Source organism: Myotis yumanensis, unplaced genomic scaffold, assembly GCF_028538775.1.
Source record: "Myotis yumanensis isolate MYYU_CA2020_CCGP unplaced genomic scaffold, mMyoYum1.0.hap1 SCAF_17, whole genome shotgun sequence".
NCBI lineage: Eukaryota > Metazoa > Chordata > Mammalia > Chiroptera > Vespertilionidae > Myotis > Myotis yumanensis.
In genome coordinates this window covers 22,544,784-22,557,057 of record NW_027223768.1, presented here as the reverse complement: position 1 = coordinate 22,557,057, position 12,274 = coordinate 22,544,784, and the positions used below count along the sequence as shown (strand labels likewise).

At 36.0% G+C, this 12,274-nt stretch overlaps 1 protein-coding gene across 1 annotated transcript in view; it reads right to left on the bottom strand.

Moving 5' to 3' along the window:
* CEP350 (centrosomal protein 350) overlaps positions 1-12,274 on the bottom strand; it is a 115,323-nt gene that overhangs the window by 10,625 nt on the left and 92,424 nt on the right. Inside the window, exons 32-36 of the mRNA XM_070396928.1 lie at positions 10,519-10,655; positions 6,751-6,833; positions 3,503-5,502; positions 2,268-2,675; positions 2,027-2,173 (exon numbers count right to left, since the gene is read on the bottom strand). Coding sequence (XP_070253029.1) covers positions 2,027-2,173; positions 2,268-2,675; positions 3,503-5,502; positions 6,751-6,833; positions 10,519-10,655 — 2,775 coding nt within the window. The remainder of the gene's footprint in view (positions 1-2,026; positions 2,174-2,267; positions 2,676-3,502; positions 5,503-6,750; positions 6,834-10,518; positions 10,656-12,274) is intronic.

Genomic DNA, 12,274 nt, shown 5'->3' with positions numbered 1-12,274 from the left:
TCTTTTCTTTAAATTAATCAAATTTATCTTTAAAACCTCCCCCCCCTTTTTTTTGCTACTTACCTTAATCTAAGCAGAGGCTAGAAAACTTTTTCTGTAAAGGACCAGATTATAAATATTTTAGCAGGAAAGTAGCCCTATAGACAATATGTAAACAAATGGATGTGGCTATGATCCAATAAAGCTTTATTTATAAAAACAGGTGGTGGGTTGGATTTGGCCTGTGGGCCATAGTTTGCCTACCCTGATATAAGCATATATCTTAAAACCCGTCAGTACAAATATTTTCAAAAGCTTTCTGTAGTCAATAATACTGTCTGATACATTTAAAAGTTCCTAAGAGAGCAGATCTTAAAAGTTCGTATCACAAGGAAAAAAATTTTTAACTATTTGTGATAACAACTAGACTTATTATGGTGGCTTTTTCATAATATACACAAATATTGAATCATTATGTTGTACATCTGAAACTAGTATGTCAATTATATCTCAAATTAAAAAAAGACTGTTGTTTAGGCAATGCCATCACATTATATACCGGGATAATGTATATGAACAGTATTAATGTATTTTGATAGTTCACATATACTCCTGGATGATGTAAGGAAATATACCAATAAGATGAGTAACTAGATGAGCAGGTATGCTCTCTGGAAAAAGAAAAGCTTTCTATGATCAACTAAGTTTAGAAAACAACTCTAGAGCCTTGCTCCTCAGAGTGGTTCTGGAATCAACAGCATCAATGTCACTTGAGAGCTTGATAGAAATGCAGAATTTCAGGTCCTTATTCCAGACCTACTGAGTAGGAATCTCCATTTTAACAAAATGCCCAGATGGTTTATATTTTTTATATTTTTATTGTTTTTTTTATTGACTTTTTACAGAGAGGAAGGGAGAGGAATAGTTAGAAACATCGATGAGAGAGAAACATCGATTAGCTGCCTCCTGCACACTCCCTACTGGGGATGTGCCCACAACCAAGGTACATGCCCTTGACCTGAATCGAACCTGGGACCCTTCAGTCCGCAGGCTGACTCTCTATCCACTGAGCCAAACCAGTCAGAGCTGCCCAGATGGCTTATATGCACATTAAATCTGAGAGGCACTGCACTGAAAACATCACCTTTGCTAAGTTAAAGAAACATGTAAATAGGCAGAGTTTCCACCAATGTAACTTTAAAGCTGGTTTGATGGGAGTCCTTGTAGCTTCAGTCACTTCATCTTTTCAGGGGCTTCTTAGATAACAAAGTATTTTTTATATGTCATATTACTATCCCACATATTTCAAAACCACCTTACCAATTTGAAACCTCCAAAATGGAAATCAAATACGGAAAGGTAACACCTATGTGTCTAGGGCGGACATGTTTGATATATGATATGTTTTCAGATGTACTTCTAGAATATTACACTTATCTCTAAATTACCAAAAAAACATCAAAAATGCCTAAGAGATGCAATAATTTATCTCTCTGAGAATTTCCTAATTTTTTCTTAGACATTATAAATTGTATATATATAGGAAATGACTTCTAAAAGTTATGTTTTGTTGCCCTGGCCAGTTCCTCAGTGGTTAGAGCGTAAGCCCTTGGACTGAAGGGTCCCAGGTTTGATTCTGGTTAAGGGCATGTACCTCGATTTCAGGCTCAATCCCCAGCCCTGGTTGGGTGGGTGCAGGAAGCAACCAATCGATGTGTCTCTCTCACACTGATGTTTCTCTCTCTCTATCTTTATTGCCCCCTTTCCATTCTCCCTAAATATCAATGGAAAAATATCCTCCAGTGAGGATAAAAATTAAAAGTTATGTTTTGTTTTGCAAATCTTGCGGATTCAGGATTCCCTCTTGTCCCCTCCCTTCCACTGTTCATGTTTTCAATGAATCAAGTATTTATTGAATACCCAGTATGGAACAGGCTCTGAGGACAGAAAGGTGACTAAGACAGGGAGTACCTGCTTTTACAGCATGTATAGATCTGTATAAGTGAACAGCATTCAAAAAGGAGATACTCTATAGTTTGCAGTTTACCTTGATTTCATCAAGGTTATTTGGATTTTTCACTCGTCGGAAATAATTAGAGTTGATTCTGCATGGCTTCATCCAGACAGGTTGATTCAAGTTGGGATCCTCAGCAAATATTTCCTCAAAAATCTCTTTTGTTAAATCAAAAACCGCCTTGATAGAGAAAAAATAAAATAAAATGGCTAAGAATCCAAATTTCAGACAAGAGGGAAGTTTAAAGTTAGAATTATCCTTCCAAGTTACATACCTGTTTGTAGACTCTTTTACTAGTGCTTTCTATATCGAGACCCTTACTGGCACAGCCAAGCAGCTTTGAAGGAATACTGATGCTATGAAGATCATGACCTAACTCTTTCCATTTCCAAAGTTCTTCTGCAGCACTGTGAACAAGGACTTCTACTTCCTCTGCAGTATGTGGGACTGCCAAGAGTGTATCACATGGCTTTTGGGGAGGTCTTTTAGGTTCTGCCATTAGAGGTACAATTGCTTCTTCTGCTTTGTTTTTTTGGATCTTGTGAGAAGAGCTCAAACCAAAATCTTCATCAAACCAGTCTTGATCATCTCCTAACGCGCTCAGGAACTCACGGCTGATCTCAAGTTCAGCAAGTCTCTTAGCAAGCTCTTCCTGTCCACTAGCACCAAATACTGGACTCTCCTGCAGAAATGGCACATTCAAATAGAACACCTTTTAGTGACCTCAGATCACTTAAGGTTTTTTTTGTTTGTTTTTTTTAAGACAAAGCAAATATATTTGTATATTTACTATATCTCTAATAAATAAGCAAAACAAAAACTATATGGTGGTTACTAATTTAAGAAAAAAACTATCCTCTGTTTCATAATTCTGTTTACATAAGCTGAATTTTTATAAAATATTGATTAGTTTTTGTTTCCTTTTTGTATCATTATTATTCTGTTTCTGTAGAACTGTCTGGTTTCTGAGATTTGGAAATGGGATAGGAAATTTCTCACCTTAGTGATTATTTGGCTCAAATTACTCAAAATCATTACTTTTGTTCAACTGTCCATGGACAACCCAAACAAGCTGATGGTCTGAGTAGATGCCATAGTGGATATAATTCAGTTTTACCAGAATCAGTATCATAACTGGTAATCTTTGCAGAACAACTATGACTGAGTAGATATGGGGACAAATAAATTCATAGGCAAAAAAGAACTGGGTTGAGAACCACTGTAAAGCTCCATGGGAAATCTGTTCAATGAATCTGAAAGGGAATCTATCTAATCTGTGGGCAGTATTCAAGGGTTGTCAATCCAACATAAACCTGTCAGTGTTTGTGACAACCCTATAGTGACCACTCATGACATAACAGAGGACAATTATACTTGACAGAAAAACAGTTAAAGGCCTTTAAAAACTAGTATACTGATCTTCATCTAATAAATAACCTGCCAAAATCTGAATTAAAATGCATGACAAAAGTGAGGTTAACTGATATTTCTTCTAGGCAAAATACTTACAGGTCTGGGACACATATCTGGAGAAGAAATCTCTTCTTTTTCATCATCCAATTCAGACCTTAAGAAGTCACCTGGAACACTTGGTGATTGTTCCTCAAGATTTGGAGATAGGCCTTGGGGTGGTACTTTCTTTTGATCATCAAGAAACTCCTGATTGCTGAGCTGAATTTTCTCATTCCTAGCTTTTTTAATTTGTTGTAGTTGACTGACTGTGTCTGTCACAAAGACTTTGAGTAAACTGTCTGTTAGTAAGCTGACTGTTTCTAGTTGTTGCTTTGATTTTTCTTCCTCACTTACTGATGACCTCAGCTGGGCTTCCAACTGGTTCTTTTCTCTGGTTAAAAGATCCAAAAGTGGGGTAGAAAGTTTTTCTGAAACCTCAGGATACAGGTTCTCGTCCTTTTCTGTAATCTGCTGTTGCTTGTTTAATTCTTCAGAAAAGGTATTGTCTAAAGTATCGTCTTCTACAGCAATGGAAACATCTTCTGTGGCACCAGAAACAAGGTCTTTGTTTTCCTTTGAAGAAATCAGTGAATCCACTGGAGATTGCTGGTGAACATGGGCTTCAAGTACCTCAGAAATGTCCTGTAAATGGTCTGTTTCTATTTTAAGGCTTCTATCAACTGAGGCTTCAATATCGTGCACACCAGGTAAAGATTTCTCATACAAATATTCAACTGCATCCTTTTCTCTATCAAATGTGGAACCCTCTGCATCTTTTTGTTCTTGATTATTGTATTGATATTGTTCATCTGAGTAACAGTCTTCTTCTTCATTTATGTCTACATAGTCTTCAAAGTTTTCTGGAATTTGAGATATTTTTTGTGGAGGAGCAAAAATACCATGCTTCTCTTTGCACACAAAGTACACAATGCCATCATATGTTCCATTGTTATTTCCTTCAGGTTTATCCAACTCCACTCCTGCCCAAAATCCTTTAGCAAAACTAGTCACACCTTTGAATCGAAGAGTTCCCGGCTGAACATTGCCAATCAATACCCTATCACCAATGTGGAAATCGAGTAACTCATCTGCAACAGGAACTGAGGTCAAAGAAGAGCATTCAGTAACCCCCTGTTCATGCTCCACATCACTGCGCTCCTTACTTTTCATGAGCTCAGTAGGAGACTTGAGTTCTAACAGCCTTTCAGAGTGGATATTGCTATGAATAGAAAGACTTTTCTCACTGAGGCACTCACTGATTTCACCATCAGTACCAAAGCTGTTGGCTTCACTTTTAGAGCTTCTTGTTGGCTGTAACCTATCTCTGCAAGACTGAGTGTCTCTCCTGAGTGACAACAATGATGTTACCTCAAAGTTACCTTTACACAATTCAGCTGAAATGTCTTTCTTGACAGAAGACACTTCAAAATCTTCAGAGTATGATATCTCTTTAGGAGCAAAAAGATGTTCTGACAAAGACAAGTCTCTTTCCTTTATGTTCTTTTGTTGAAGAATGCCTCTTTCTGATTGGATGTTTTGACTATGATCCATATCTTGATCTGATTGTCTCTCTCTCAATTCTTTTTTATCAAGGTCCTCAATGGCTAAGCTAACTAAGTCTTTCTGAACATTTACAGCATCTAAAGAAAGATCTTTCCTTGAAAGAATTTCAGATGAATCTCCTTGTTCCAGGTCTAGTTTCAGTAAGACATCAGACTTCCTAGATTGTTTAAAATAGGCTTCTTCAACCGTACTCTCCTCTAACTCTGTGTATTTTAATTCTTGTATTTCTGAGTTTTGACTAGCTTCTTCTTCAACCTTGGCATCTGACACATCCAGAATTCTATTAGGGGCATTTAATTCTTTGGGAGGAGGTAATGAAGGTATATTTTCTATAGAATCTCCAGATTCTGCTCTGATTTTCCTTGATGATCTAAGAATTGGTGACGAAGTCTGAAAATGCTCTTCTATTCGACTGTCCAATTCAATCACTCTTCTGGCATAAGCAGATAAAGACCTTTCTGATACTGATCTCTCAGAACTTGGCAATGCAGCATCTAAAAGGAAAGAAAATCACATAAAAATTATTTAATCACAATTTCTCGAACCAATGTTTAAATAAAAGCCAAATCTTAGTTAATAAACACTTTAGTCAATAAATCTGACCTGTTTTGGTTACAATATAAGGTAAGTTTTTCCTTTAAGAGAATATACTGTAGCAACAATAGATATTTAAAATGACTGAAAATTTAAAGTTGGAATAATTTCTTACTATCCTAACTTATAAAGTGAAAAAAAAAAATGGATCTAAGTTTATGGAGGCATTGATCTGCATGATCATTCTCAAATAATGCAAAAACAGAATTTTGTGACAATACTATATGTTATATACTATATTTGTCTCTCACTCATATATATATATATGCTTCTAAAAGAATGAATTTTCCTGAGGATTTTAACTAAGCTTTTGAATATAAAAAGTGGAAAGAAAAAAGATAAACTATTTCTGCAAATATAACACTTTAAGAGCTAAAATAGCAAAATAAGAAGAAAATAAGTACAGATGTGCTAACAAACCAAAAATTAAAATTTGAATTCAAATTGCTTATTTCACCATTGTTACAAGGTAAGGTTTTTTTTTTATTTTTTATATATTTTATTGACTTTTCACAGAGAGGAAGGGAGAGAGACAGAGAGTCAGAAACATCGATGAGAGAGAAACACCGACCAGCCGCCTCCTGCACATCCCCCACTGGGGATGTGCCTGCAACCCAGGCACACGCCCTCGACCGGAACCGAACCCGGGACCCCTCAGTCCGCAGGCCGACGCTCCATCCACTGAGCCAAACCGGCTTCGGCACAAGGTAAGGTTTTTATGCCTGTTTTATTTCCTCATTGACTAATACTTTATTTTTAATAATTCGTATCTTTCTTTGTATTAAATAGAAAAAATATATTATATATAACCATTTACCCTGAGAAATAGTTTAAGTTGAAAATATACATGAACAGAAACAGAATCTGACTAAGGAAGAATTTAGAAATACTGATGATACACTCAGCCATTTTAGATTAATGTCTCTATGCCTCAGGTTTTAATCATAAATTTGGAACAATAAAGACATTCATATAACTGATGCATAATCAAGAAACCACTTAAAAGTATAAAAGTAACTTAAAATATTAAATAATCTATTATCTTTAAGAAATTTAATCAAAAAAGCTGAAAGGGAGAATTGTGTAGGCATCAGTATAAATCCTCAGTCTATGTAGCAACAGTGTCTTTTTTTTTTCTAGTTACATACCAATATGTTCAGCAATAGACTCCAGGGATCCTCTGGAACGTTCTGAGTCTGTTAGTGATTTCCAATTCTTTGCTGTTTCAGATCTGAAGTAGAAATTAATGAACAGTAATAAATGTAAGGCTGATACTATAATAACTAATAACAGAGCAGTCAATTCTTAGAAGACCACTTCTTTCTTCTTATCCACAGGGGTATTTCCAACCTTTGCCACTTTCATCAAGCCTATGTCTGACCCTCATCACTCTCAGTAGATGATCTTGCCTCTTTTAATGAGAAAAACAGGCCATCAGCATGAACTTTTTTGTCTTCAACCTTTAACCTACAAATTTATCTATAATCACAGCCATTCCAACCGCCTTTCCTCTTGTATGCAGAAAAGAAAAAGGTGTGTCTCTCATACTTGTTCAAAGCTAATTGTTCAAACCTCATTCTGCCCCAAATCACACACATTTTCACAGTCTCATTGATGATACTCCTCAATTATCGATTCTTTTTCCTAGTCTTTAGTCCTTCATTCTGGAAATTTGCCCCCTCAACTTATAAGCATGCCTCAAGACTCAAAAAAATCTCCCCCTTAATTCTTCATTCCTCCACCTCATGCTACTGTCTCTCTTTTGGTTTCTAATCCTGCCTGTTATAATGTTCTTAAACGTTGCTATTTTATTATATTTAGTACTTGGTATTCTCTCTGAATGCATACCTTCTTTGGGTTATGTTGCTATATTTTATGGCTTCAGCCACCGTCTATATGCTGCTCATCCCCATATATCTAACCCTGACATCTTTCCTGGATAATTCCACTTATGAACTACAGGCAACTCAAAACTAACATTTTAAAACCAAATTATGAACTTCTCACAAAAAGATACCTGAGGATTATAGCTTTTAGGTTAATGAAACCTTGACCCAACCAACTACTTAAGAGAAACCTGGGAATTATCCTAGATTTCCCCTGCTTCCTATCAGTCAAGTCCTCTTCTTAAATATTCCTGAAATCTATCTCCTGTTCTCTATTCTTATTACTGCTGATTACTTGAGGCCTGGCTTAGACTACTTTCTCCCTACTTCTAGGCTTATTCCTTCTCTTTCCTTCATATTGTAGTCAGAAAGATCTCTCCACACACAAATATGATTGTATCAATCTCTGATAAAAATCCTTCAGTAGCTTGATTAATAAAACTCTAAAACCATTCAATAGTATATTATGTAGAAATTAAAATAAAATTTACAGTTTATAATGAAAAAAAAATATATGTAACAAAAATACACAAAAATCGAAGCATAAAAAATCCTAGAAAGAAATATATCTAATTGTTGACATTTAGATTTTTGGGAGACCTAAGTACGATATAATTTAAACATTTTTTATTGCTTTCCTGAATATTCTAATAATAATAATAACTAATACATAGTACTAATTATGTGCTAGGCCCTATTCTAAGTTAAGCATTTTAACGCTTATAACATGTTCATTAGTAAGGTGTTATTACAGGAATATAAATCTCTATTAAAAAACTGAAGCACAACCCTGGCCAGTGTGGCTCATTTGTTTGGAGCGTCATCCTGTACACCAAAAGGTGGCAGGTTCAATTCCCAATCAGGGCACATACCCAGGTGCAGTTCGATCCCACTGAGGCACATGTGGAAGGCAACTAATCAGTGTTTCTCACATCGATGTTTCTCTCTCTCTCTCTCTCTCTGAAAATTAATAAAAAAATTTTTTAAAAATTAAAAAAACAAAAACTGAAGCACAGAGAGGTTAAATAACTTGACCAAAGTTGAAGAGCTAGCTGGTACTGGAGCCAAGATTCAAACTCAGGTAATGTTAATTTAATTGTAATGAGTCTGTATTACTTTTGTAACAAAGAAAAACACTTCCAAAATATTTTTTTATTTTATTTATTTATTTATTTTTTAAAAAATATATTTTATTGATTTTTTACAGAGATGAAGGGAGAGAGACAGAGAGTTAGAAACATCGATGAGAGAGAAACATCGATCAGCTGCCTCCTGCACACCTCCCACTGGGGATGTGCCCACAACCCAGGCACATGCCCTTGACCGGAATCGAATCTGGGACCCCTCAGTCCGCAGGCCGACGCTCTATCCACTGAGCCAAACCGGCTTCGGCCAAAATATTTTTTTAAACCTAAAAGACTTTACATCTAAAAAATAAAATAGAAACTACTAAAAATGAATATAAAGTTATCACAATTTTTCTTGGTTTTTCTAGTTGCTTCTCACTCCAGCAAAATGTTATGTTCAGCTTCTATTATATGCTTTTGGTCATTCATAAATACCCTTCTCTCTGAAATGTCCATTTCCCAGTCCCACTGACTGCCTAAGCCAGCCGTGGGCAAACTACGGCCCGCGGGCCGGATCTGGCCCGTTTGAAATGAATAAAACTAAAAAAAAAAAAAAGACCGTACCCTTTTATGTAATGATGTTTACTTTGAATTTATATTAGTTCACACAAACACTCCATCCATGCTTTTGTTCCGGCCCCCCCCAGCCCGCCGGTTCCAGTTTAAGAACCCACTGTGGCCCTCGAGTCAAAAAGTTTGCCCAACCCTGAGCCCTAGTCATTGTTCAAAATTTAGTTTGAATATTACAACCTCACTTTTTTATATGCCATACTAGAGGTCTGGTGCATGAAAATTCGTGCACTTGGGGTGGGGGGGATGTCCTGGACTCTCGCACAGTCCAGGAGCCCTTGGGGGATGTCCGACTGATGGCTTAGCTGCGGAGGCGGGAGAAGCTCCTGCCACCACTGCTGCGCTCACCTGCCATCAGCCCGACTTGTGGCTGAGTGGTGCTCTCCCTTTGGGAGCGCACTGACCACCAGGAGGCAGTTCCAGCACCGCCCCTCATCACCCTGCTGCCACTGCCCCCCACCAACCGGTCGTTCTGTTGGTCGGTCGATTTGCATATTAGGCTTTTATTATGTAGGATAGGATTATGCATTCCTATGTTGCTACTCAGTTTCTTCTGTATATGCATTTACTGGTTGCGTAGTATTCTATCCTGAAAAGGACCATAATTTATTGGGCTATCCACTCATTTTTGGACATAAAGATTGCCTCCAATGTTTTATTAATATAAAGGATATTGTGATAAACAATATTCTTTCAAATAGAGATTTCTGGTAGCCCGTATTTTCTCAAGCTAGATTTCCCAAAGTGGAATTATTGAGTCAAAAGTTATAAATTTTTGCCCTACCCAGCTCAGTGGAGAGCGTTGACCTGCAGACTGAAGGGCCCCACGTTCGATTCTGGTCAAGGGCACATGCCCAGGTTGCGGGCTTGATCCCCAGGAGGGGGCGTGCAGGAGGCAGCTGATCAATGATTCTCTCTCATCATTGATGTTTCTATCTCTCTCTCCCTCTCCCTTCCTCTCTGAAATCAATAAAAAAAAAATATTTTTTTAAAAGTTACAAATTTTTTTTTTTTACTTTTAAAACATTGCCAAATTGTTTTTCAAAAGGTCTATACAAACTTACAGTGCTAAGATTAGCAATATTAGAGAATACTATTTTCATTGCACCTATCAGATTTCAGGATTCAAACTATATTTTAAAGTCTGTACCTTATTATAAACTTGATTTTTAATTATATCATATATAATAATTTTGCTTCAGTGAAACTAAAAATATAAACCAATATTTTTACTATTACAATTTCAGTTACTTGAGATAGCTTCTACTAAAAGTCTTTCCTTATTCTTTTCTCAAACAAGGCAGAATATAGAGAAGTTATCAAAAATTTCTACCTGTGTAGTGGAAGGGGCTTGATCTTGGGTTTTTCAGAAGCTGAGGAGAGCGTTTTAATCTGAGGCTTGGCTGTTGGTGATGTTTCCAAATCTCGGCTAAGCTCGGCTTCAGTTTTCTTAATGAATTCATCATATGACTAAGTTTAGGAAAATCAGAGGAGTCACTATACAGAATTTTAAAAACTATTTTAAATTATAAAATAGTGTATTTCATAAAATATAAAACAGTAAAATGTAAAAATCTTTCTCCCAGCATCAGTATCATTCCTGAGATGTCTATCACAGTTATTTGTAAAACCTTCTTGAAATAGTCTATGTATAAGCAAGACGTAGAATTGTAATCCTAATATCAATTAGGAAATGATAAAGTCTCAATCTGTAGAATCTTAATACTTATGAAGCAATAATTCAGGCCCTGCCACATTAAAAAACTTCTTTAGCTGATGTAATTACTCTTTAAAGGACGGCCTAATACTTCCCATGGACTTTTAAAGAAGTTAGCCATTATGCCGAGTTTCGATGGCAATATGCTTAAGGGGAAGCACTTACTAGAAATACACATCCTGAAGAGAAAGGTGTGTTTGGGAGTGGGATAGCTCCAAATCGCAGAGAATGTTTCCTAGTTATTAGCCATTCTGTAAATAAAACTTTCCTCATTTATAATTCTAATTTGTATGAAATATAAGGCAAGCTCTTCATATATTAGATTTCTCCTTAGTTTTCTAAGCTAAAAGCCCTAGTTTTACAACTCTTACTATCCATATTATCTTCCTTTGAAGTCTTAATGTTTTAATAAAGTAACTTCTGGTATTAAACATATACTACAGCTAGATTATTTAGCTCACTAGGTATATATGAGGATGAGGATGTCTTAGATCTGAAAGCGGTATTTATATACTCAGTAAATCTGTGATCAAATAAAATCCAAAAGGCTCTTTTCAAAATGTGAATCGCTATGATTATATATTTCTCCATTATATACTATACTTTGAAAACCTAAACAAAGAACTTTCTTTGGTCTTTATTCAAACCATTTAGTAAAATGCTGACTAAAATAGATTCTTATGCACTTCTCTAGAGATCTTTCTGGCTAACATATCCATTAATGAACATTTTTGAGCAATGTTATTCAGTCTAATAGATTTCATTTCGCTTTCAATGGCTCATTACCTATAGTAATGCTTTTAAATCCTGGGGCCCACCCTAGACCAATTAAATCAAAATCTCTAGGAGTGAGACTGGATATTTGTATTTTTCAAAAAGCTCCTCAGTTAATTCCAATGTGTAGTCAGATTGAAGACTAGTGACCCACAGGATGAAGTCCAAACTCATCAGTCTGATTTCTAAGGTCCTGAACATGATTCTTTATATTTAAATTTGGTTTCTCACTACTTTCCAACATGAACTTCCCAGTATGGCCACAGTATCTTAACCACTTTTTCTTAATTCTACACATCTGTGAATTTCAACCCCAGTCCCTAATCCCACTGTGTAACTGTGTAACTGTGTAAATGTCTATTTTTTGTAGGTCTGCTAGCAGGCCATTTTCCAGATGGAAGATAGTGTAGTGTAACAGTAAGGACACAGGATTTAGAATTAGATCTAGATTAAAACCCTAGCTTTACCACATTTAAACTATGTGTCCCTGGATATCATTAATCTCACTGAAACTCAGTTTCCTCATTTGCAAAACAGGGATAGTAATATTCATACTTCGTTTCTTTGAGAATAAATGAAAAATACATATAAAGTAATT